The sequence below is a fragment of the Gasterosteus aculeatus genome, chromosome 20, assembly GCF_964276395.1.
Source record: "Gasterosteus aculeatus chromosome 20, fGasAcu3.hap1.1, whole genome shotgun sequence".
Lineage (NCBI taxonomy): Eukaryota > Metazoa > Chordata > Actinopteri > Perciformes > Gasterosteidae > Gasterosteus > Gasterosteus aculeatus.
In genome coordinates this window covers 8,027,203-8,051,672 of record NC_135707.1, presented here as the reverse complement: position 1 = coordinate 8,051,672, position 24,470 = coordinate 8,027,203, and the positions used below count along the sequence as shown (strand labels likewise).

Here is a 24,470-nt window from a genome sequence, read left to right as displayed (position 1 = left end):
ATTCACCCAAAGTTTAAAAACGTCGATCTGTCTGTCAAAGCTCTTAGCCAATAGTAGTAGAGTATGCACAGCGGCCGACAGCCAATCGCCGTCGCCGTTCTTGGAGGGCGGAATCGGGTGGAGAACTGCTGTTAGTTTGCGCTGTGTGTTTATTGTTAAGGTTGTGTGGATTAGCACTGCGGTACCCGGTTCCATTTCATCACAGCAACACCGCAGCGCCGGGACGAGCTGAGGACGCGCGGTGAGTTCTTCTTCCGCCGCGTTCACTCGCGTCCCCGTCGAGCAGTTTAACGGCCGTATTCGGCGCAGGCGGCGGCTGGATTCGCTTTAAACTGAGGCCGGTAGCTGATGCTGTTGGTGCTGTGAAAACGGACCTATTTTTGGGGTTTATGGTGCGCGTTGTCCGCCCGCACACGCGGATGTGATTTAGTGTTTGCTAATAAAGTAGCTTCATGTGTAATGTAGCTGTAACCTCTGTGTGTGTGTGTGTGTGTGTGTGTGTGTGTGTGTGTGTGTGTTTTGCTAGCTCGCACCGCACTGCGGGGACGGACAGAAACCGACTGACTGCCAGAGGAAAAGCAGCAGGGGGGAGAGAAGGAGCGAGGGAGGGAGGGGGAGAGAGAGAGCGAGGGGGGGGAAAGGTTCACTGACAGGAGGAGGAAGAGAGGGGATTTAAAGGGGACCTACTCACCTGGAGTTACCAACTTACACAACTTTATTCCCCATCCACCTGATGTCAGACGTGTCCTGAGCTGTCACGTTTGGTGGGACTGCTGGTGTCTCCGCTGGGGAAAAGAACTGATGAGAAGACACAGAAGGGAACGTAGAGTTGACAGAAGAAGCATGACAGCGCACCAGAACTGACCGCCGAAGGAACTCCCTCGCGATGGCCAACTCGTTGGCCCTGGCGGTCCAAGCGGAACTCCTACCGCCTCCGCCCAACCCCTCCCTCTCTCCTTTCCCATCCCTCCTTGGTCCGGGAGAGGACGTCGGGGACGAGAGGGACAGCGGGGGGCTGGTGGAGGGAGACAAAGGCGTAGTGGAGGGTGGGGATGTGGAGGTGGTCCTGGACATGGTGACGTCGTCGGTGTCCGGCCAACCGCAGCAGCCCGAGCAGTCGGACCATCCCTTCCAGTGTATGGACTGCGGGAAGAGCTTCAGGTGGTCGTCCAGGCTGACCCACCACCAGCGGAGCCACAACAACGAGAGACCGTACCGCTGCAACCTCTGCCCCAAGGCCTTCAAGGGCTCTTCTGCTCTCCTCTACCACCAACGGTACCCGTCGTTCAAGGCGAGAGGGTGGAGCACGTAAAACACATAACCCATACCTTCCTTTTTAACTGAAAGCGTCCCTTGCGTTTCTTTCCGCAGGTCTCACTCGGGGGACAAGCCTTACGAGTGTCAGGAGTGTGGCAAGGCCTTCAAACGCTCCTCTCTGCTCCAGGTGAGGTGTTGAACAAAAGCTTTTCATAACCAAATGAAACCAAATGGTTTCAAATGAGCACCATATCCAGCGCCTGTATCTCCGTCTTGTCTCCAGGTCCATCAGAGTGTCCACACTGGAGTGCGTAACTTCTTGTGTCCCTATTGTCCTCTGACCTTTAAATGGAGCTCTCATTACCAGTATCACCTGCGCCAGCATACTGGCGAGTGCCCTTACCCCTGTGACAGCTGCCCAAAGGCCTTCAAGAACTCCAGCAGTCTGCGGCGGCACAAGAACGTCCACCTTGGCCTCAAGCCTTACACCTGCACGGTGTGCAACAAGTCCTTCACCCAGTCGACCAACCTGAGGCAGCACATGAGGATACATACAGGTGAGAGGCCCTACATCTGCACGGAGTGTGGGCGGAGCTTCACACATTCATCGAACCTGGCCCTGCACAAGAACTCGCACGCCAACCCCAACGCTGGGGGGAAGGAGGGGAGGAAGGGAGACGAGGCGGTGGAGGTGGTGGTCGGGCCGGAGGAAGTGACGTCGGCCATGTTGACGGACATGGTGGGGTTTGTGAGCCAGGAGGGAACTGATCGAGTCGGGGTGGGGATGGAGGAAGTGTTCTTGTCAACCACCCCGTCCGGACAGAACGCAAGCCTCCTCACCCTCGCCTCCCCTGGGGAGGGCGCGTGTGCCTCTAGGGCCATCGGGACGGAGGTTCACCTGAGCACCCACACGGGGGCCAGTTTGCTGCTGTACAGCTGTGGCAGCTGCTGCAACACCTTTGGCACGCGGACAGATCTCGAGGACCACCAGGTCATTCACATGGCCCCTGAGGGACACGGGGCCGAAGGAGAAGAAGGGCCTGGACCAGGGATGGAAGTCGGGGATGGGCTGGTGGGAGCCGGTCACCTGCTGGCTGATTTTGAGGAGGTGGTGGAGACGACGACGGTGTCGGAAAATGGACACACGACGGAGGTGCTCCTTGGTCTGTCGGAGGGAGCGGATGGCATTAATGCAGTAAGTGATCAAAATCAAAAGAAATACTAAAGCTTCCACAAAAGAGAGGGAAGTGACCCGTAGCCCGGTTGCCGCCGTCCACATCTCAGATTTGGCTTGTTTTTCTCGGCTAAGGAAAAACTTAATTTTCCTAAATCTATGCTACCAGCATTCATGGAGAATACAGACAGAACATTAAAAAATCTGCATATTCCTTTGATCAAGAGGCTCTTAGCAACTGCCACTAATACGGCTTCTGTGTTAACTTAAAATTAAACGTTCTGGTTTTAGAGACGTCAGTAAACAAAATAGCAATTCAGACCGATCCGGTCGTATCTGGTCAATCTTAAAAACCCTCACCCATTCTTCAAAGTGCTCGAGTCTGATCTGAAGGGATTTTATTTATATGTACGAGTTCCTTTGGTCTGTCCTCAGAATGTGGGATCCGCCCATGCCCAGTTTGACCTGCTGCAGAGCTTCACCGAGGTGACTCAGAGCGCTGAGAGCGTTCAGCCCGAGGCCAGAACCACATGGGCAGGGCTGTCATGTGGCTTCTGCAATAAGTCCTTCAAGACCAGCGGAGGCCTCAATAGACATGTGTCACTGGTGAGAATGGACCTCATAATTGTTCTTCCACTCACACGTGTATGCAAATTACTGCACTGTTTAGCACATTTTTTTTGCATTTCGATGCATCTGAGAATAACGTTGGCCTCCCGTTTGTTTGTCCAGATGCACTCTCTCTCATCACAGTCCCGCTCCCAGTTCAGCTGCTCGGCCTGCGACCGCTCCTTCCCCCTTCTCTCGTCGCTCCTCACCCACCAACACTCCCACACGCCGGAGCAGCGCCTCCTGGCCGAGGCGGAGGCTGAGATAGTGTGCCCTGCCTCCCTCTCCCTCTCCCTCCCCCTCCCCTCCTCTCCCAGCCAGGCCGACAAGCAGCAGGAAGGCCAGAGTGAGATCCACATCAACGTCATTGCCGTGAGGGAGGAGCAGGAGGAGCAACCAGCCAAACCGACCAAAGCCCCCAAAAAGACAGCGGCCAGCAAGAGCGCGCTCACTGGAGGTAAAGCCATGGAGATTTAACCACCCAATAGAGACTATGAGCAAAGCAATGTGTTTTGGTTTGATATGCTCTCTCTCCCTGCAAGGCCAATTATCTCCCCACTAATCTGGCCAAGCAACAATAACAATAACAAAAAGGTTATTTGACACCAGCCAGGGAACTTGACTTGACCCCCTTTTTTTAATAAAACAATGTAATGCTTAACAAATCATAATCTGGATACTTGCTTCAATGGCTACTAGTTGATTAATGGATCACGTTAAGTATAATTAACTAAATCTTTCACGCACTTTGACACAGAGAGGCCGTACCGCTGCTCGGAGTGCGGAAAAGCCTTCAAAGGTTCGTCTGGGCTGAAGTACCACATGAGGGATCACACTGGGGAGAGGCCCTACCGCTGCACCGAGTGTGGAAAGAGCTTCAAGAGGTCGTCTCTGCTTTCCATCCATCAGAGGGTAGGGCTTCTGTCCCATGAAAACAAAATAGGCCAAGTTTGATAATTTATGCCACCCCGGAAATGAGGATTTCTGAAGTTAACCGCTGTCTAGTATATTTCACACCCCAGCAAGGCTACAGACAAGTACAAAAAGAACACAATAAACACTATCTAGGATCAAGCAGGTTTTAGCGATTTCTAAAGAAAATTAACACCCAAAGGTGGTCACTAACAACTTATCCACTCCCACTTTACCAGGTACACACAGGTGTTCGGGCCTTCCAGTGCCCTCACTGCCCTCTCACTTTCAAATGGAGCTCTCACTATCAGTACCACTTGCGGCAGCACACAGGCGAGAGGCCGTACGTGTGCAAGGAGTGTGGCAAGTCCTTCAAGAACACCAGCTGCCTGCGCAGACACAGCCAGATGCACTCGGGACTGCGTCCTCATACCTGCTCCATCTGCTCAAAGTCCTTCTCCCAGACATCGAACCTCAAACAGGTCAGCACTGTCTGCACATTCTGCTACGAGCTTGTAATTCTTCTTGGCTTAAGGTATGGATTTGTATTTGAAATTTGTTTGATCCAATTAACTGATGTGATTTCCCTTCTTCTTTTTCCGTTATTTCTTTGTGAGCAGCATGAACGCACACATTCTGGTGAGAGACCCTTCCAGTGCACACACTGCAATAAAAGCTTTACACACTCGTCCAACCTGCAGCTCCACCTTCGCACACACTCCTCAAGCAAGGACTTCAAATGCCCGTACTGCTCTAAGGAGTTTGTCATGCACTCCTACTTGCAGAGGCACATCCGTACCCACGGCAGTGGCGTTCCACTGCCATGCTCTGTTGGTGGAGGTAAAGACGGAGTGGCCGTGAAAGCCAGTGTTGGGGGAGTAACAACCACCACGACCCTGCTCAACCCGATCACCTTGGAAACCTCAGGAAACCACGGCAGCCTGATTGTGTCCCAGCCAGCACTTAATATTCCCCCCAACAGCTCCCAGAACTACTTTATGATTCAGACAGCCAGCGGCCTGCAGCTTATTCCTCTGACGTCCCCTCCACCCGCTCCTCCGCCTCCACCACCTCCGCCGCTGTCCCAAACCCAAAACTTCTTCCTTTTGCAGTGTCCCTCCAATGATGGCAGCCAGTCCAGCTTGATCCTTGTCCCCACAGCCAACAACCCTCCGCCAGCTGCGGAGCCTCAGACCCTCCCTGTGCTTCAGACTATTCAAGCACTCGCGCCCGTCCTAAACCAAACACCGACTCCGATGTCCCACTTTCCCGCCATATCACAGCAGCCACAGCAGACCAGGTTCATAATCACCAACCATAATAATAACAACAATGCAAACACTCCTGTTGTCATGTCACCACGCGCTCTCTCGGCCAACCCTCTGCTGACAAGGCCCATATTGGGGAAAAGCACGCGGACCGCTCGGGGCAGACGGGGTCGCAAACCGAAAGCCCGCCTTCAGATGTCTGCGGCCGCTGCGGTCAGCCAGACGGCATGTGAAGGTGCGTCGGTAACGGACTGCAACGTGACCGCTGTCTCGCAGACTACTGCTGTATCGGCTCCCGCCGCGTCGCACTGCACCCTGTCAGCACCTCGCACCGCCGTCCCCGTTCTTTCATCTTCCACCACTGGAGCCCCGGATATGGACACCTCAGGACCAACATCAAGCGTTACCATGGTTACACCAGCCACGACAGCATCGCCAGCCTCCACTCCGGCCCCTCCCGCTGTGGAACCCCACGCCACAGTGGGGCGAATAGGGACAGGGGATACCATGACGGGGAACCAGTTTGTGTTTTGTTTTGATAACGAAGGACAGGCAAAGGGGGGGATGACTGTGGAGGAAGGTGGGCAGTCATACGTGTTGCAGTTCGAGGGGGATGCTTCCGAAGAGGCAGGGGATGGAGGAGTGGGCGGGGAGGGGGAATCGCTCGTATTGCAGTTCAAGACAGATGATCATGGGGAAGGAGCAAAAATAGGGGGTAAGGGAGGGATGATGTCACTCCTGCGTGAATGGCATGGAGAGAAGCAGAGAGAGATGGAAGAGGAGGGAGGCCAGGGAGAGTCTTATGTCCTCCATTTCCACACAGAGGCACAGGACAGCGGCCCATCCAGCAATGCCTTCAACCAAGGCCAAGAACACAGCCTGCAGCTTTCCTGCACTCCCACCCAAGGCTTGGTGCCACTTGATGGGCAGGAGGTGGTATTTGAACTGGGGGGTGAGACCAAGATGGAGCAGGGAGCAGAGGAGGGTATGCAGATGATCGCCCTGATAGAAGGCGAAGGCGGGATGATGGGAGAAGAAGGGGCCGGTGGCAATTCTGCAAGTGGGCGAGTGGGGGAGGGTGGAGGAGCCATGGAAGGCATATTTCAGCTGGGAAATGGAGAGGAAATTGTCATAATTGAGGTCAGCACCAGTAGTTTAAGAGAAGGAAGAATGGAGAGAGGAAGGGACGGAGAGATTTCCCAAAGTAGTGAGGTGAAATACGAAAGTCTTACAGTCGAGGCAAATGAAAAGACTTTAAAGGAACAGAGCGCTGCAGCCAACACCGAGGCGCCACAGTCGCCGACTGAAGACACGATAACGAATGGACCTTTACCCAACTCTAAAGAGATGCAGTTCTGAGAGAAGGTGCTAGTGAATGCATCACTATTTGTGAGCTCCGCGTGTTAGCACTTTAGTTGGAGTTCTCCTGGAGCTGAGGGAGAACCTGCAGTTAGATGAGTACTGTATTGTAATCCCATGGGGCCACATAGTAGAAATGTTATACATTCAAATGGACCTTGGAATATTCTTAAATATATTAGTTTAATTGATACTGTCACTTAAGTAAATATGTTTTTTGTGAATAAATGTTGTACATGACCCACTTTCTTTACATTGTCAACAGTAAATAGCAGTTTAATTATTAATAAATCTGTCAATACCTTTTTATTGTTGGTTTTCGTCTCTTTTTTTGTCTTGTTTTCAAAACGCACAGAGGTCATTTACGCTCTCACGTCGCGGCAGCCGCCTACGTCGCCTTTACGCACTGCGCGGCGAGCGTACGCAAACGGCGCAGGTCGACACGTTTAAAACGTGTAACGGGACCGCAAACCGACTACGCGTGCATCCAGAATCTCCCCTCGGCTCCGGGAACGAGCCTCGTGCGTACGCCCAATGAGACGCGCGAGGACTCCACGACCACACGGAGGGGGATACACGCACGGTGTTGTCCCCGTCTCTCAGTGCTATTTGAGCGGCGTGGCGCAGAAGGTAAGCGGGGCCGCGGCGGCGGGTGTCTCCGTGTCCGCGGCGCGCGGCCGCCACATACGGAGTGACGTGTGGCGGCTGTATCTGTGGGATCAACTGGTTTGGAATGAACTGGTTTACGATCGCAGATGAGTGGCCTTCCAGGGAGCCGTGGTGACCGAATAGTAAACGAACTATGAACGGGTGCTTTTCGAAACCCCGCGTTGTCGTACGGCTTCTCTTTGTGTCACGTCGGTATTAATCCGACGTGTGTATGCATTCAAACTGGGATCCGCTCAGAATAACTTGTGTTACAACATTGGACGCGATCTCACAGCATTACGAGGATAAAAGTATCCCTCTTCATTATATATATATTTTATATTCAAAAACAGGACCTGCAGACACCACTGATCATGTCCGACCTCTCTGATTAAGTGTTTTCTGACCTACTTCTTAGACAGAGAGTTTCTGAACACACTATTCATGCAACGTTGACCCAGAATCCGTTATATATGTGATTTTAGTACCTAAACGTCACAAATATTGCATTTTGCCAACAAACTTCTGTTCCTGTGGCACTCGTAATGTGTGTTTTTGCAGGAATTCTGTACACGGTTGGTGGATGTGTCCAATCGTTAGTGCACCCGTCCCGCTGTCAGAGCTCAGAGCCCAAACATGGTGAAGGTGCAGCTGGACCAGGTGGCGATGAGGAGGATGAAGGAGGACGACATAGAGATGGTCAAAGCCCTCATCAAGGTTGGTTGCAGGTTTTAGACGGCGCTCGTGGGGGTGGTGGGCATTCACTGGCGCTAATTTGTTTTTAACTTGCGTCTCTCCAGGAGGGCTGCGAGGGCACAGAAAACCGTCTTATCCTCCACGTCCTCACTCGTCCGCTCTGCCTCTTCATCCTGGCTGTTTTCTCCTCGATGCTGCGCTGCCTCGTGCATTCCTTCGTCCTGACGCTCGCTATTCCTGTCTTCCTGCTAATTGTTTTTCTCAAAATCACCATGCCGCGGTCCACAGGGGTTCTGGGCAGCGTGCGGCCCTACTGGGACTACGTGGGCAGCAGCTACCGAGGGACAGTGGACGAGACACTGCCGAATCCTTTCAGCGGGATCACTAGCAAGACACCCGGGCCGAGAAAGGTTTGTCTACCCCGTGTCAACAGCGTTTTTGGTGTAGTTTGTGCGGCCACCTAACGTTGCGGAGCCAATAATCATTCTTCCGTTGCTCAGCCGAGGCGCAGAATCGCACCCAAAGACAAGGGCGCCGATTTGCAGGCAGAAAACGTCACCCCGGAGCGGGAGCAGGAGGCAGGGCAGATCTGGGTGGCGGAGTGCGATGGCGAGATCCTGGGCTGCATCTTCAGGGAAAGCGAGAAGCGGGCGGACGTGACGAGGATCTGCAGGTTGGTGACGGGCTGCTGGTACCGCAGGGAGGGTCTGGGCCGGCTGCTGGTCCAGGGCCTGGAGCAGAGGGAGCGGGAGGCCGGCGCACGCAGAGTGTACGCTCACGTCCCTTACCCGTCCAAACTGGGGGAGGCCTTCTTCAGGAAGGTGGGCTATCAGCAGTTTGGGGAGGGGGCCGATGGAAAGGAAGACGGTGACGAAGAAGAGGAGGAGGAGAGAAAGCTTGAGCCTCCAGAGAGAGGCTTTCTGGGATACCCCCTCACTAAAGTGTTCTACAAAGACCTGTGATGGAGGGGTGATGGACTCGTGGAGAGGAAGTCATTGGAATGGCTGGAGGTGAAGAAGCCATAGGAAAAGTTTTCACTGCTGCCGCTTGTGTGGATATTTGTTTAAGCTTATTGTTTATTTTCATATTTTGTGTTATTTAAGTATTTATTTCCTGTATTTGTTGCTTTTCTGTTAGTTTGAACTGTATTTTTACCATTTTTCGTCCAATAATCTCTGTACTTTTGACACAAATGGTTGTTATTTAAAGATGTAATAATAACACCCAAAGCCACAATCATGCTGTTCTCTCATCCTTTATAATGAAATATTTATGTAAAATGTGTGTTTCCTTTTGTGTGTTTTTTTTTTCTCAAAGGCTCCTACACAGTAAAGGATGTGTGTGATTGCACACATTTGTTTGTGTGAAAGGATACAGATGTGTAGGAGGAAGTGTGGTTTTGGTGAATATGCAGAATTCTTCTGCTTTCATCTTCAGTTGCTCCTTCGCTGCGTCCCGTATGTTGTGAGTCCGCTAGAAACCCTGCTTGTTCTTTCATTTGAGTTGTCTTTGTTGTTTGTATGAAAAACAGAATGTTTTCTGTAGTTGTTAAATAAATGATTTAGGGTCGAACTTCATAACTTTGCGTTTTTAACTACTCACATTATGGTATTTTAGGGCTTCATTCTGGGATGTGGAAACATCATTAAATTAACCAGTTCAATAGAAATATAGATTCATTATAGTGAAAGTAACTCAACAAAAATGTATCAAAATTGCACAAGTTTGAATCTACATAGGTGTTTCCAAACTAATTTGTATCGCATAGATTGAAGCTGTGCATTCCATACAGTACAGGTAATCTGATGCAAGAATGTGTGTGGTTTGCAGGTGACTGGCAGCTTATGTGACTAAGCGGGGAAATGCACACAGCCCCAGTCTGAGGCTAACCTTAATATGGTCCCCAGCTCTCACACTCACATCCCGCATCTACTTCCTACAAACCTTCAGCCGATGTCTGTATGGCATCAATGTGCCGCAGATAAACACCACGGGATGTTTGTACAGTTCTAATGCGTGTGAAAAGGAGGCCGTATCTCACCTGATGTGCAGACGTACACGTTCGCCGCAAACCCCAATCATGCAAGCTGGGGTGGAAAAGCACCGTCCTTTAATAAACTTTGGTGAAAAAGCTGAGACACCCAGTAACATAACAGTGTTACATGCACGAGGAAGCGTGTGGTCGGGTCATTTCACCTTGTAAAAAGCTGTACTTTACTTGTGCCAGTTCTTTGGTCATCATCGGGTTGTTTCTTGATGACTGTCAAAGACCAGACACCTGTGAGCTGGGCCTCTGTGCCCGCCTAATCTGCAGCTATTATTGTTGTCAGGAAACAGATGTGAGTTCACGCACTGGAAAGAAAGTCTGTTTGCGACTGTGGTCAAGTGCGTCTGCACGGTACGGCTGTGTGCAAGTGTTTGTGTGCGTGTGCAGGGTGTGTGTGTGTGTGGGCGGGTGGGTTTCGGAAAGTATGACTTGGCGTTTCCTACACCCGGTTTCTGCCCCTGACTATGGGTGATGTGCACAGCCGTGTCTGGCTGTACTGTACTACTACTACACCACACACACACATCGGCGAGGTGGCGGTGCACGTGAGAGTTCATGTGTGTGACTGTGAGGTGACCTTGGTCAACTGTGGTGAAGCGGGTGGGAAGTGGTTACATATAATTTGGCATTTGATCGGCCTCTTGAAGTCGAGAAAGAGACGTGCACTCGAGATCAAATGTGCACAGACGTCAGGCGTAACGCAGCGTCAGAGTAATGCAATATGATGGGAGGTTGCTCAGAGGCTCGCAGTTGGGGCACCACATACGATGAATTAGATAAATTAGTTCCAGATGATGCATAAGATATAGACTGAGTTAATAACATTCTCATACAGATGGCTAACACACACACACACACGCACACACACACACAGAGGAGCTCCAAAAACAGCCACCCTGGGAAACGGTGAATTCCCCAAACCGCAGAGTGCATGAGAGGGTGAGGGGAGTCATGGGAAAGCAGGATGCCTGCATGCAGTGCCACCGAGCCAGCAGACTGGGCCAGAGCTGAAACAGACGGAGCAAAGAAACGACGGCAGCAAAAGAATGCACATCCTCATTTGGCGAGAGCGAGATGACAGCATCTGACGGTTCAAAGGCTCACGAGTGGGATTTATCCAAAAAGTGTTCCAGCACACACGTCGGGTGAAGGAGGTCGATCGCGGTTCTGCTGCCGGGCCTGACACAGTTTGGGAAACCCCATATGAGAGGACGCAGGAGGTGTCGGGGGCCTTCGGGGTCAGGAGACGCCTATGGCTCCGCCAAAGGGAGTGGAGGAGGAGGAGGAGGGGGTGGGGGGGGATTAGTTAGGTAGAAAGGCTGAATAGCAGGACGGGACTGTGGATCAAGGTGAGAGGGTCTCTGGAGTTCTTATCTGATGATCTGGGGAAAATGAAGGTGGAGGGGCCACGTTTGGAACGTTCCAGCCGGTTGGCTCAGGTTACAGACGCCTGTGAAAACCTCCACAGGTTACAAATCACGTCAAATAAATAAAATGTCTTCATGGCCATGTCAAAAACAAGATGTCATGAAGTAGAGAAATTGAAATCTTTATTTATAGCTTTGATTGTTTTGTCGCGAAACGATCCATCTCTTTTGTGTCACGCCCCCTGAACTTTCTTTAAAATATCTGTCTGTCCAACCAGAAGCTGCCTCTGTGTTTTATGTTTGGAGGTAAATGTTCTCGGTTCCCTTCCTATAACCCCCCAGCACACACACACACACACACACACTTGAATCTTTGTCATTTACCTCCATTGCTCGGCCGAGCAAAGCGCGCCTTTCGAAATGATTGCAAAGCTTGACAGGTGAGAAAAATTGATTCATTCATGTTTTCTTTGAAATTGAATTCTTTTCCCATAACTGTGGTACTATATGACCTTTGAGTGATATCAATTGAGGTTTCAGTATTAACGAATTGTCCTAGTTTCGCTAAAAGTTGCGAAACCGAGAGGGAAGAAAAAAAGCAGTGAATGTTGGTCGTCTTTTGACGTCGTCTCACTTATGGTTAACCTCAGGTTTCACATGAGTTCATTGTGCTAACGTATTAGGATTCAAACTGCAATTCATGAGTCATCTGACAAACACAAAAGATTTCTCAGACTTTCTTAGAATTATATTTTAAAACAATATTTTTTACAACAACAACCCTTTTTGCGAATGGCATTATTCGGAAATGTTGACTGGTGAAATCAGTGTTTGTGAATGGGGACTTTGAATATTCTCCAGGTATATGCTGCCCTAATAGCATGAGCATCCTTCTCTCCCTTTGTCCCAGTGTGCTTCTGCCCCGAAAAAAGTTCATCTACCACTACACGAACATGCGCTGGGCGAGGGGCCGACACGAGACTTACCTCTGCTTTGTTGTGAAAAGGCGAGTGGGGCCGGATTCCTTGTCCTTCGACTTTGGACACCTGCGCAATCGCAGTGGCTGCCATGTCGAGGTCAGTCACGTGGGTCAAGATGTGAGAAACGGCCTGATCGGGCGAGTGACAAGTGAAAGCAGCGAATAATAGAGCCTCCTTGTTCTCCTCGTGTCTTCGCAGTTGTTGTTCCTGCGCCACCTCGGAGCCTTGTGCCCTGGTTTCTTGGGTTGTGGAGACACCGGAGGGAGGAGGCTGAGTTACTCCATCACCTGGTTCTGCTCGTGGTCTCCCTGCGTAAACTGCTCCATCAGTCTGTCCCAGTTCCTCAGCCGGACGCCCAACCTCCGCCTCAGGATCTTCGTCTCTCGCCTTTACTTTTGTGACATGGAGAACAGTCGGGAAAGAGACGGCCTGAGAATGCTGAAAAAAGCTGGCGTGCAGGTCACAGTCATGAGTTACAAAGGTGGAGGCACTAACTGGTCTATATGTGGTGGAGATTTAAAGAGAGAAGATGTGTAATTCTAGAGCCAGAAACTACTGGATAGTTGAGCAAACCAAATTCCACCTAAAAGGAATTGTTTATTGCTTCTCTGGATGTCAACAATTTGATTATACGTAACTTGTCCTTCTCTCATCAGATTTCTTCTATTGCTGGCAGACTTTTGTAGATCGCAAACAAAGCCAGTTCAAGGCCTGGAAAGAGCTTCACCAAAACTCTGTTCGCCTTTCCAGAAAGCTCAAGCGCATCCTCCAGGTACAAGGTTTACCACATTACGTGCTTTTTTCAATCAACGGATCAATTTGATTTGTGTTTTCTTTCTTTTAGCCTTGTGAAACAGAAGATTTAAGGGATGCCTTCAAGCTGCTTGGACTGTGAAAAGTACCTCTGACCTCCTCTGGTGTTAGCATTACGTCTTTTGTTAAGTAGAAAGTAGAACAAAAAAACATGCTGGCATTGGTCCATCACCACAAGGGCTAAAACTGAGAATGATACGAACTGAGACCAAGTAGATTAGGTTGTGGCAAGGCTTGTGTGTCAGCTGCTGCTTGCTTATTCTGTTGCATTACAGATGTATGAAATAAAACAATAAGATAATTATTGTGTTTTGTGCCTTTGATGTAAAAACATGTATTTGAGTTTGGCAATTTTGTCGTTCACCATCTTATTTCTTAAGCTAAGTGCAATCAAACATGTTTGGGGATCAAATTAGATGCAATTAACTGAAAACCGGTGTCATTACTGATAAGAAAAGCGGACAAAAACAACATGGCAGAAACCAGTGAATCCCCAAAGTGACCATCATGCTTTTAATATGTTTTCCGAGGGAGAAGCACGGTCATTTTCTCATAGACATTTATTCTATCTGAATGCGAGTCTAAGGCCAGATATTACTGCCTGGTTCAAAACGACGCAGCAGAGGTTTTGTACTCTTTAGCACTTTACACCATCCAACACTTTCGTTACCTTATGTGACTGTCAGGAAGATGCTTTAAAACACCCCCAGTTTGTGATACACGTTGTGTTACAGTCTCACGGGCTCAATTGTGCGGCCACCGTGTGCGCAAAATAGACGGGGCGCCCTTTTATTTAAGGGCCTCGGCGAGAGGCGCGGATCGACGGCGCCTGCGCGCGCACACAGTGTAATACGGTCACGCAGCCGTTAACGCCGCGCCGCACGCGGACGCGCCACTATACGCCGTCACCACCACCACCGCCCGCCGGCGCACACGACCGAGTAAGAAGTCAAGATGGCGACCGAGGGTCAGTCCGAGTACGAGTCGGTCCTCTGTGTCAAACCCGAGGTCAGCGTTTACCGGATCCCGCCGAGAGCATCCAACCGGGCCATCAGGTGAGTGCGAGAGGGGGGAGGGGAATATGTGTGTGTGTGTGTGTGTTTGTGTGTGTGTGTGTGGGGGGGGGGATCCGCATCCACGAGCCGCTCAAAGCCGTTGCCTCGCACCACAGTACCAACCGAGCGCATCCCCTAATCTCGCATCAACAGCGGGGGGGGGGGGGGTGTTTGTCTTTGCTGTGTATTTACAAGGTCATCGTGGTGAAAACGTGAGGAGCGGTTGTTTTATACACCTGCGCCGCGTTAGCGACCCGACGATGTGTCCGCGCGCGTGCGGCCGCCCGACGGCCCCGGAGGATGAACACCGCTTACGGCCGCTTAGACGGGGCTCCGCGGCTGCTACCAGCCCGGCAAAGCCACCTTTATGTTGTATCTTTAATGCCGTGGGCGGTACCCGTGTTATGCAGAGCAGTGTCCCCGGCAGCCGTGGAGACATCTTGCTCAAGGACACTTCAGTAGGGCGACGCTGAAACGATGACGAGGGGCTCTAACGCGGTTGATCGGACTGTCCAATCAGACATCGTGTGTATGCTCGTGAGCGGCCATGCAAGGACAGCTGCCGTGTTGTTAACAATAACAACAACAAAAAGGTTGACGTCGGCTTGTTTATCCTACGTTACATTGGCCGTGCCGCAGCTGCATTGGAGTGGACACAACTAAACAGTTGCCCAATCCTGAATCCTCTGGGACACATGCTTGGTGAACCAGTGAGCATATGTACAGTGAGTAAGGGTGATGATGTAATGTGTCGGCCTAAGTCACGTACATACAGAATAACCCAAATCCGCCTAATGTGTGTCCAAGCGTCGGACGAATCATGACAGACAGGTGCACCCAAATGTCTTGGTTATTCTCTCCCCCTGTCGAGCTCCGTCACCTCTTCACCCACATCACGTCAGCATCTCCCTGACTTCTGTGTGTGTGTGTGTGTGTGTTTGTGTGCCAGGGCTGCCGATTGGAAGCTGGATGCTCCCGACTGGACGGGACGCATGCGTGTGACGGCCCGGGGAAAAGCAGCCTTTGTGAAATTGGAAGACAAAATCTCTGGTGAGGGGGAAGAAGACCGAACACGTCATTGTTTACCAGGCGCGTCACTGTTGTAAATCATTTCAACGTGTTCGACATCCCCTTCTCTGTTACTCATCTATTCCAAGGGGACCCAGCCCACGTCCGAGCATGCAGTTTTATTTTCAAGCAAACAGGCCGATAATCGCTTTCTGTCTGTGAAAGCAGACTTTTTGTCCTCGCATTAAACTTCATATGGTCCCACTGTGTTTAATTTAATCTCAATCTTTTCCGTTTAAAAACACAAGCAAAACATTTGATTTCTGTTCTTCTGTGGTTTTATTGAGTTTTGGCATCATGTCAAATATGTTGTTTCTTTTTTTTCTTTTTTTTGTCTCTCTTGTCTCCGCTGGACCATTTTGCCAAAACAACAATGCGCATATTTCTTCTGTTGCAACCTACAGGGGAGCTGTTTGCCCAAGCCCCAGTGGAAGAGTACCCCGGCATCACAGTGGAAACAGTTAGTGACTCAAGCCGTTACTTTGTGCTCCGCATCCAGGATGACAACGGTGGGTAAACCCTCTGTTGCTCAGCTAGAACCATTGTAGCTTAGAGAGTGTTGTGATGAATTCCCAGGTTTAGTGTGTGTGTGTGTGTGTGTGTGTTTTTTTGTTCATAATACCCTGCACATCCCCTACCGATCTCGACCCTCCGTCGGTTCTTCTCACAGGCCGCAGCGCGTTCATAGGCATCGGGTTCGGAGACCGAGGCGATGCCTTTGACTTCAACGTTGCTCTCCAGGACCACTTCAAGTATGCGGCTGCTTCATAGTTGGTCATGAATCATGAGCAACGTAGTCCTGGATTTGTTTATTGTAGGTTACTAAAGGAGCTTGTGATCACCTCTCCAGGTGGGTGAAACAGGAAGATGAGTTCAAGAAGCAGGCGCAGACCCCAGACACCACCCCTAAACTGGACCTGGGCTTCAAAGAAGGACAAACTATCACTCTCAATATCGGGGTAACCTTATTTTCGATTGTTGTATCGCTGGAATTTCAGTGCCACTTGTTCACAGTTTAACAGTAGAACCTTCCTTCTCTTTCGTCTTGACCTGAAATGTTTTTAATCTCATGCACATACTCACCCTGATTTTGTACCTATCGCAGCAATCAAAAAAGAGGGACAGGTCTCGCCCGCAGAGTTCGGGTGGATTCGGGCTTCTTCCACCTCCTCCTGGGGGCAAGTTAGCCCCGCCTCCTTCATCCAGATCTACTAATCATAACACCGAGCCATCTGCGGGAGGAAGTGACACGGGTAAGTAACTAATAAAAGCACTGGAGTGTGGAGAGGCGGTGAGATCATACGGCCTGCGTCAGGACAAGATGATGACCAACGCAACATGTAAACATGTGGACTGCACATAAACACAGAACTGGGCAGTTTCATACCGCAGCAATGCGTTTGCAAAAAAACAAATTAATCTTAACATTCCGACGGATTTGTTAGTAACTCAAATTTAAGTGGATGATGACTAATTGTTGTTCCTGCTCAGCCTGCTTTAGTTCAGTGTGTGTGTGTTCCATCATTTCAGCAAGAAAATAATCAGAACTGGTAGAATAAGTAAGAAATAGTTAGTTAGTTTGGTAAGATATTACCAAAACAAGCTGTGATTTTTTTGCCCTACAGCTCACCAACAAAATTCAGCCAGTCTCACTCCTTGCTCCTCATTTTTCTTTTGAGAAATATTTCATTAATTTATTGATTGACAACTCGGGACAATCATCGTTAAGGGGAGGAGGACCTACTTACCTCGACTTTACCACCACTGACTTGGTGTTTGTGAATTTGGTTGTCGGACTGCAGTCTTTGTGCGATAGTCTATTTATTTAAAATTGTATCTCTTGTTACATATATGATTATTTGTATGTTTTTATAACGTTTTTTCCATTGAGCTTGTAATGGTTTTACCATTTAAAAAAAGTTTCTAGGAAATGATTTGGGCGTTTTTTATATTGTTAGTCAGGTTTTAAAAGGCGATTGAGCTTGAAACTGATCTGGATACAGTGTTTTGCCGTTTCTCAGCTTATGACGTTGATATCTTAATTTTCAATTGTTCATAGTGAGCGCCCAAATAAAAATAATCCCATTTGCCTCCTTTGTGTATGATGATGGGATGGCCAGAGTCTCAGAGGTCTGACCTCAGCATATTATATTCACACTAGGATATATTTACTTGTCTCACCTTTTTAAGCAAAACATCAGTTGCAGACTTCATGCTGGGTGGAATTACTCATAAGATTAAACAAACCATCAAATCAGACATCTATATTTCTGTTACTATTTCAGAGATTCACCATGTTTCTGTTCTGTTCTTTAACCACCAGGTTTTCTCCTAGATCTGGATGCCAGTAACTCAAACTCGGCCGACTGGGAGGCGTCAAACCCGGCCACCGCAGCCAGCTCCGACCTGTGGGGAGACTTTGACTCTGTATCCTCGAACTGAGAAGGGGGTACTCTCTGTTTTCCTCCCTCTCATATCTCTCTGTAAAGGTATGCAGCACTTTTGGCATTTTGTTTCCCCGTTACGGGGTCCCGTTTCTCTCCCTGCCAAGCAGGGTAAACCCCTGGAGTAGTTTGTTCTATTTTAGTTCAGACCCTCATGGCTATTGGTCTGAGCCCGAGATATACCCGACCCTCAGTCTTAATTTAGGCCGCCACGCTCTCCACCCCCCCTCCGTCTGTATACCATCATTTTTGTTTCCATTTTCCGGTTTGAATACGGAATTTGTCCATTTCATCTCTTCTTGTCAATATTTTGTTTGCCAATTTGTATCGTACAGTATACATAATAAAAATACAAGCAAGGGAGACATAGTCTGAACCATCTGATGGTAACATCTAATAAATATGATAGTGAATGAGTTTACTGTACAGATAATATTTATTTTAAGTGTATATTTTGTCAGTAGTTTGAAATCATTGGTGTTGTCACCTGTGTTCTGCAGCTTATTCTATCTCCAAGTCCCGAGCATTGGGACTGACTATATGCACTGACTAACTGTCTACTCAGTCTTTGTAGTTAGTGATGCATAAAGTCGACATTTAACGCCGGGACTATTTAAATAGACTCCCACAGCTGCTCAAATGTTTGGAGTCGACTATCGTTTTTCTTCTCTCATTCTGCAGATGTTCATAGAAAATAACACACACTTGTACAGACGTCACTCTCAAACCTATAAGCATGAATTTAACTGTAACAAACAAGTATTTTTCGACAGCCAAGCTCAAAGCGTCGAATAGCAGTGCAGGCGTAAAGAGTTTACTACACAAGGATTTTACTTGAAAGAAGCTGATTTACAGATTAGCTGAGCTCTCTGGCGCTTCCCAGTGGCTCTACAGCATCATTTTGAGGGGAGATATTGAATTGAGCTGCACCTGTTTTTCACTGGGGACGGGTTTTCACTTTAAAGCATTACAAAAATACCCGAAAGTAGGAATGTTTGATGCAATGGATGTGCGCGAAACTAAGCGAGGCATCAAGCGCTTTGCCTCGAGGGGAAACGGAAGATTTAGTCCTTGTTTTTTCATCTGTGCTCAGCCCAGCTGTTAAAGCTGCGACTGGTGAGTCATATAGGTCACGACCTCTCTCCTCCTCACTGAATAGGTCTGTGTTTGTGCACCGCCCCGTCTGTCTGGGGAGAGCTTCATCTCCTTAATCCCTTGATAAGAAGGTGGTCAGGTCGGAGATCTCAAACACAGCATGTTTTACTGTACAAAAATGTCCTTACTGCTATTCCGATGTAGACGAATGCAACGTGGGACCAAGCTAGCCTGTTTGACGCCGTGTTTATTTGTGATTATATCCACGTACGGAGAGATGGATTAAGTTGCAGTGATATCCCATGTTATGTGATGATGGTGATGATGATGCTGATGGATATCGATTGGAACACACATAGATTGTGTGAGTTTAAAGCTCCAAACAATATTTGTTAGTTGTTTGTTCACTGTTTAAATTATATGCATCTCTCCCAAATGTGACTTGTTATTCAAACTGTACATGTGTATGTAAATGTATATGCAAAGAAAAACATAAAGATATCACTCAGTGACCATAACTTTAATTTGTTGTTTTTTCTCCTGAACAAACAGAGCAAAAAATAACAAAACAATAAAGAAATAACCCCTAATCAAATGTAGTTATGTGTATTTTTGTGTACATTAGATCCCATGTTTGTTGTCTGAGTACACACATGACTCAGTGCTGCCTACGGCGCGTTACTACAGTACCTTAAATGGGCTTTAAACCGTGGAGGATGTGATGTGTTTCCAAAAACACAGAAATTAAAAGAGTTCAATATTCACACCCATAGAAAAGATACATAAACGTGTGAAAGAAAACGAGCCCCCCGGGTGTCGAGTGGTGGATTTACAGCGTTACGGGCCGTTTTTATGACGACGTCCCGGGTTTGTGTGTCTGAGAGGCTCCGTCCTCACAGGTGGTCACGTGGCCTTCCCCATCAGGCCGCGTTTGCCCAGGTTTTGGGGTTTCCCCGGTGATTGCGACAGCGTTTCTTATTAGAAGACCTCTCAATCCGCCTGGGCCACCCTGACCGCTCTCTGCACAGTTCGGCTGTAATGTGAAAACAACCGGTCATTTCTGTAAATTCTCGAACACGCTTCTTTTTAACTCGCAGAGTGTTTTACCTTTCAGGTACTCGTCCTGCTGGCACACCGTCCTTACACAGATCTCGTTGTTGATCACGTAGACACGAGAAAGGCTGCATCAGAAACAGGAGATCCGATTGTAGTAAGCGAGCTGTAGTAATTGAGGTGAACCCCCTCTAATAATCCTTTTTGCTTGATGCTAATATGCTTGGACATAATGGTCCTGTTTACACTTTATTTTCTTTGTCACTACTTTTACTTTAGTAAAGGTTCTGGGTTATTTTTCCACTTCTGTTGTCCACACTGCTTCATGTGTGTTTAGGAAACAGTCATGGATGCAAGAACACGACTGCTAAGTATTTCTGCAGCCGAGCTAAACTGCTAAATTGGAGCTGGCGGTTCGTAGAAAGGTAGCAGACCACCTGTAGAGGCAAAGAGCACCAATACATCTCTTGATGGGCCGGTGAACCGAGTACATCCTGGTGCAAGGGTACGTCTCCTCCCTGCAGCCTGCAGAGAGAGGAAGGACAAGGCGTATTTCAATTGGATCAAGGTCATGGGGCCTCCTGTGAGGCTCAATTCAGAGTTTGTGTCCAATCTGCTGTCACTCACTGGCTGGTGAGGCGCCTCCAGCTGCAGCATTGCTAACTAGAGAAAACAAGGAGACAAAACAAGATCAGATTGGCCAAATACCAGTGACCCATTGCAATGACTCACGGACGTCGATCTAAAAGTGGGACTCATGAGGAGAAGAGCATTACCGTTCGACTGGTTTTGGGCTACAGCTGTGAGCGCTGTGGAACAAAAACCACATGAGGGGAGTGTTTCTCAGCATTAAAAACAATCACACGGCGACTCAACCGTAAATGAAACGACATGATTTGCGTGTCCTGTTTGGCAGCGTTACCGTGGAGACCACAGAGGAGCAGGACCACCGGAAAGCCGCCCATTCCTTCAGCTTGTAAGAGTTTGAGCTTTACGAGGCTGGAGGAAACCGAAAAAGGAAAAGAGTCGGGATGATTTCACAGAGTGGAACTGTTACTCCCTCAAGATTTTGTTGCTGTTTATGTTTCCTTTAATTTCATTGCCTATAAATGCTCCCAGGACATTGTGACCTTTGCCCTAAGGTTTTGCTCCAACTAAAAACGCAGAGGGTAGAACTGTGTTTTGGACAAGTTGCCATCGTTTTAAAGGAGTGCCTGATGTAATTCTGCTGTGGAATAATCTGTTGAACAGTTTGTTTCTGTAGACTGTTGGACTGCTTGTAAAGTGCTAATTAAAGTAGCAGAGGAGTTTTGAATGACACTTTAACAACATTTTGCCCTCTGTGTTTTTCTCCCCACCTTTACTCCTCCACTCGCTCTTTCTCCTTCCCTCTCCCGCCCTGCATCATTCCTCTAGTGATGTGTCAGTATGATTATGGAGTCCAAGAGGTGAGTTCTCTCAAAAGAATGTGGGTTTTTTTTGTGCCCCTATTTAAGCGCCCCTCCGCCCCGCCTCTGATGCATTTGCACATTTCTTTGCAGCTTTCTTTTCATAGAACGTACTGGTGCTTTCCAACGGTACGATCATCACAAAGCACCTCTCAGCATTCCCCATTTTTACCCAAGTTCTGCTATTCCCTGCTGGTAATAATATATAATTCTAGTCACACGCTTGCAATTACGCAATTGAAAACTCTGGATTGTCTTGTTTAACTCAGTGCATCCCTCTGTGGATTTGTTTGTGAGAATGTTCACTGCTTTTACTTACTGAACCCTGCATGCAACCACGAACCGTGTGACAATGCACTAGATTCTGAACTGAGTTCTCTTTTACATCTTGATTTTTACATTTTATAAATAGGAAATATCCTGCATGTGCTGATGTGTATTTCCTACAGTATGAGAGGAAAATCGGTAGAAAGAAGCATAAATAACTCATACTCACAATTATTGCTGTCGTCCACGGGTGCTTTAGTTTTATGAATGCTTTGTCTTCTCTTCTTTCCCCTCTTTCCCTCTACTCCTTCCTCCTCTTTCCTCTTTCCTCCTCCTCCTCCTCCTCGTCCTCCCCCCGTCCTACAAACCGTCACCATTTTTTTGTTTTTTACTTTTTTGTCCTGCCCCAATATGGTGAAAACAAAATATAGCATGCAGCTATCTAATGGGTATTTCCTTTTTAGTTCACACACACTCCTTTATATTGATGTTCTTGAGTAGATCTTATTTTATTAGACAGATATACATACCCACAGTACACAATATTTATTTAACATTGTCTCACTGTCCAATATAACGGTCAAAGATTTGCTCCGAATTTTTTACCTGCAACCTGCCTGGATTTGTTTGGAGAAAATTAAATAATGAAGCAATTGAAAGAAACAAATGCACCCGAGGCATCTGAACTGTCTTTTTGCATTACTTAGTTAAACCAGCAGGCCGAGCAGTGCACATACGGTAGAATATGGTGTTTGGACTAGACCAGTGGTTCTCAAACTGTGGGGCGCGGAGGTATTGTTATTATTTAAATTTTAAATTTAAATTATTATTTTATTTATAATCCTTTATTAATCCCACATGGGGAAATTATTCTCTGCATTTTACCGATCCTTAAGAGCAGCAGTGTGCTGCTGTGAAGCGCTGATGTATCGAACCACACCGTAAAACATCACAGGCCTGTTTAGTTATGTCCACTTGCTTCTTCTGTTTAACTCAAAGACTTCTGACAAGTTTTAGATTTGAACAAGTTAGTTAAACTTGCAGTAATGCTTTGTGTTGACTTCTTTGAAATGGGTTCGTGTTAATTGAACTTGGCTCTTTAAGTTATCAGTTTAAAAAAAAGAGAAACACAAAGGCTGGAGTGGGGGGTTTAAAAATGAAACAGTAAGACTCTTTATTGCCAAATATTTTTCACAGGTTGAACTTTAGTCTTATTATCCTGAAAAGATATTCAGTACAAAACATGTTAATTAGGCTATTACAATAAGCTATTTTTGACAAATATTTGTTCTTTTTTTGCACAACTTCATTTGCATTGTTCCAACAACGTGATTTTTTCTTTATTCTATTATTAATGAGCCGTTTTAAGGCGACTGTAGGTGAGTGTGGAGCACGGCCGTCCTCCAATCAGAGGGTTGGCGGTTCGATCCCAGGCCCGGCTAACCCGCATGTTGACGTGTCCTTGGGCAAGACACTTAACCCAACGATGCTCCTGTAGCTGCGACAGTGTGTAAATGTTAGTTACTGATGGGCAGGTGGCTCTGTGTGTGGTAGCTCCTGTCATTGGTGTGTGAAAGGGCGAACGATGTCATGTAGTGTTAAAGAGCTCTACCATAACAAAATGATTTAAATTATTATTATTTCAGTTATTTCAATACAAATTCAGCATGGACATTTTTGTTGGGGCATTGCGGCCCGAACATTTTTCTTCCTCCAAAGTGGGGGCCCGACAGAAAAAGTTTGAGAACCACTGGACTATATATACAGTCGTATGCATCAGTCAAAAAGATCCAAACGCGAAATAAAGATCTGAAAGTGAAAATATAAGTTTTGAATCTGAAAATATAAAATCTGCAACCGAAAAATATAATATGAGTGAATATCAAAAAATATATATAAGTGAAGATTGAAAAAAAATATTTTATTCAAAAAAAATATAGAGCTGAGTCAAAACTAAATTCATCCCGAAAATATTTTTTGTCCACTTTTGTCCACCATTTTTATTTTAAATACATTGTTGTATTTTTCAATGTTCAACAACAAAACCTAAACTTTCACATTTGTTTTTCAAATGAACAAAACCTTTGACCTGGATTTGGCTCCATACGGCAGTCCCATGTTTTAAATACATTGCATATGACTTCATATTCTCCATGGCAACCAGTTTGTTTAAGGTTTCCATTTAGACAAACAAGTGATATATACTTGAGGAGAAGGTGAAAGTGAAGATCAAGGATGTGGTTCCTTTCCATCTCTCTTTGTGTTGAAAAGAGGCTTTTCATTGGGCCCCTTATAGCTGCATTGGAAGGGAAACACGACTCTGCATCCACGACTAATATACATTCCGTGGAAGTCACAACTCTCACTGGCTCTCGCCTTACGGTAGGCCATGTCAGTTCGAGGGGGAGACACTCGTGGTCCCCTTGACATGTTGGGGCTACGCGGACTGCAGGGTGAGTTCCCTTGTGGAGGGAGGGAGGGGGGCCCTAACAAGGTCGACTGGGCGAGGCCGATGACAGCTTGACAGATGGAGACTGTGTAAGCGTAAGAGAGGAGGAGAGGTGCCAAGAGGGAGGATCAGTCTGTGGAACACATCAAACTGTCCCTCTTCCCTTCGCGCTGCTCAGGTTGTCGGGGATCTAACGTGAATAGTTAAGGAAAACATGCCGGATACTAAACACATGATAATCTTTAGACTTGTTTATTAGTAGGAGGGCATTTCAGGAGGCATGCCAGCTCTGCAATACTCACACCGCCGTCCTTCTTTTCACCCCAACACTCCTCCCTCACCCTTCTCCTCTCTCGCTGTCGAGCCGGTAGCTGCACCGCTCCGATTCCCATGATTGACAACGACCACACACACACACACACACACACACACACACACACACACACACACACACACACACA

General features: G+C 47.7%; 5 protein-coding genes across 9 annotated transcripts; 4 read left to right on the top strand and 1 right to left on the bottom strand.

Annotated features, from left to right (window-relative positions):
• The first annotated feature begins 88 nt into the window (after window positions 1-88).
• Window positions 89-6,888, top strand: znf628 (zinc finger protein 628). Of its 3 annotated transcripts, XM_078094935.1 has the most exons (10): window positions 98-241; window positions 527-1,275; window positions 1,372-1,444; window positions 1,541-2,452; window positions 2,867-3,037; window positions 3,164-3,497; window positions 3,798-3,952; window positions 4,192-4,434; window positions 4,573-4,591; window positions 4,738-6,888. In XM_078094935.1, exons 2-10 carry the CDS (start codon window positions 887-889, stop codon window positions 4,794-4,796), a joined length of 2,355 nt encoding a protein of 784 aa, XP_077951061.1. In that variant the 5' UTR covers window positions 98-241; window positions 527-886; the 3' UTR covers window positions 4,797-6,888. The 3 variants fall into 3 exon arrangements, with proteins under 3 accessions (XP_077951060.1, XP_040021613.2, XP_077951061.1); XM_078094934.1 differs by having other exon boundaries at window positions 89-241; window positions 4,573-6,888; XM_040165679.2 differs by having other exon boundaries at window positions 97-241; window positions 741-1,275; window positions 4,573-6,888.
• A 96-nt stretch (window positions 6,889-6,984) lies between these two features.
• nat14 (N-acetyltransferase 14 (GCN5-related, putative)) lies at window positions 6,985-9,500 on the top strand. Of its 2 annotated transcripts, XM_040165827.2 has the most exons (4): window positions 6,985-7,209; window positions 7,789-7,944; window positions 8,028-8,333; window positions 8,424-9,500. In XM_040165827.2, exons 2-4 carry the CDS (start codon window positions 7,864-7,866, stop codon window positions 8,883-8,885), a joined length of 849 nt encoding a protein of 282 aa, XP_040021761.1. In that variant the 5' UTR covers window positions 6,985-7,209; window positions 7,789-7,863; the 3' UTR covers window positions 8,886-9,500. The 2 variants fall into 2 exon arrangements, with proteins under 2 accessions (XP_040021761.1, XP_077951062.1); XM_078094936.1 differs by lacking the exon at window positions 6,985-7,209 and having other exon boundaries at window positions 7,638-7,944; window positions 8,212-8,333.
• A 1,789-nt stretch (window positions 9,501-11,289) lies between these two features.
• On the top strand, window positions 11,290-13,431 carry aicda (activation-induced cytidine deaminase). Of its 2 annotated transcripts, XM_040165555.2 has the most exons (5): window positions 11,290-11,777; window positions 12,248-12,413; window positions 12,516-12,798; window positions 12,974-13,089; window positions 13,162-13,431. In XM_040165555.2, exons 1-5 carry the CDS (start codon window positions 11,758-11,760, stop codon window positions 13,210-13,212), a joined length of 636 nt encoding a protein of 211 aa, XP_040021489.1. In that variant the 5' UTR covers window positions 11,290-11,757; the 3' UTR covers window positions 13,213-13,431. The 2 variants fall into 2 exon arrangements, with proteins under 2 accessions (XP_040021489.1, XP_040021487.1); XM_040165553.2 differs by lacking the exon at window positions 11,290-11,777 and having other exon boundaries at window positions 11,788-12,413.
• Window positions 13,432-13,954: 523 nt separating this feature from the next.
• Window positions 13,955-19,387, top strand: LOC120810727 (adaptin ear-binding coat-associated protein 1). The gene is made up of 7 exons (XM_040165552.2): window positions 13,955-14,185; window positions 15,135-15,235; window positions 15,658-15,762; window positions 15,924-16,005; window positions 16,104-16,212; window positions 16,359-16,506; window positions 17,577-19,387. Exons 1-7 carry the CDS (start codon window positions 14,085-14,087, stop codon window positions 17,693-17,695), a joined length of 765 nt encoding a protein of 254 aa, XP_040021486.2. The 5' UTR covers window positions 13,955-14,084; the 3' UTR covers window positions 17,696-19,387.
• Window positions 19,297-21,949, bottom strand: mfap5 (microfibril associated protein 5). The gene is made up of 7 exons (XM_040165556.2): window positions 21,790-21,949; window positions 20,768-20,844; window positions 20,622-20,654; window positions 20,473-20,508; window positions 20,283-20,370; window positions 19,900-19,973; window positions 19,297-19,825 (listed from the first exon to the last, which is right to left on the bottom strand). The coding sequence occupies exons 2-7, from the start codon at window positions 20,808-20,810 to the stop codon at window positions 19,713-19,715; spliced, it is 387 nt and encodes a 128-aa protein (XP_040021490.1). The 5' UTR covers window positions 20,811-20,844; window positions 21,790-21,949; the 3' UTR covers window positions 19,297-19,712.
• Window positions 21,950-24,470: the final 2,521 nt, after the last annotated feature.

Bases quoted from the DNA above. Each gene is read 5' to 3' on its own strand.
- znf628 (XM_078094934.1), top strand. From the start codon at position 887: ATGGCCAACTCGTTGGCCCTGGCGGTCCAAGCGGAACTCCTACCGCCT. The intron at 3,953-4,191 runs GTAGGGCTTCTG...CCACTTTACCAG, and splicing joins TGCTTTCCATCCATCAGAGG to GTACACACAGGTGTTCGGGC. The intron at 4,435-4,572 runs GTCAGCACTGTC...CTTTGTGAGCAG, and splicing joins AGACATCGAACCTCAAACAG to CATGAACGCACACATTCTGG.
- nat14 (XM_040165827.2), top strand. From the start codon at position 7,864: ATGGTGAAGGTGCAGCTGGACCAGGTGGCGATGAGGAGGATGAAGGAG. The intron at 7,945-8,027 runs GTTGGTTGCAGG...GCGTCTCTCCAG, and splicing joins TGGTCAAAGCCCTCATCAAG to GAGGGCTGCGAGGGCACAGA. The intron at 8,334-8,423 runs GTTTGTCTACCC...TCCGTTGCTCAG, and splicing joins AGACACCCGGGCCGAGAAAG to CCGAGGCGCAGAATCGCACC.
- aicda (XM_040165553.2), top strand. From the start codon at position 12,219: ATGAGCATCCTTCTCTCCCTTTGTCCCAGTGTGCTTCTGCCCCGAAAA. The intron at 12,799-12,973 runs GTGGAGGCACTA...TTCTCTCATCAG, and splicing joins CACAGTCATGAGTTACAAAG to ATTTCTTCTATTGCTGGCAG. The intron at 13,090-13,161 runs GTACAAGGTTTA...TCTTTCTTTTAG, and splicing joins AGCTCAAGCGCATCCTCCAG to CCTTGTGAAACAGAAGATTT.
- LOC120810727 (XM_040165552.2), top strand. From the start codon at position 14,085: ATGGCGACCGAGGGTCAGTCCGAGTACGAGTCGGTCCTCTGTGTCAAA. The intron at 16,213-16,358 runs GTAACCTTATTT...TACCTATCGCAG, and splicing joins CTATCACTCTCAATATCGGG to CAATCAAAAAAGAGGGACAG. The intron at 16,507-17,576 runs GTAAGTAACTAA...TTTAACCACCAG, and splicing joins TGCGGGAGGAAGTGACACGG to GTTTTCTCCTAGATCTGGAT.
- mfap5 (XM_040165556.2), bottom strand. From the start codon at position 20,810: ATGGGCGGCTTTCCGGTGGTCCTGCTCCTCTGTGGTCTCCACG. The intron at 20,655-20,767 runs GTAACGCTGCCA...TTTGTTCCACAG, and splicing joins GCTCCTCTGTGGTCTCCACG to CGCTCACAGCTGTAGCCCAA. The intron at 20,371-20,472 runs GTGAGTGACAGC...CTCTCTCTGCAG, and splicing joins TGGAGGCGCCTCACCAGCCA to GCTGCAGGGAGGAGACGTAC.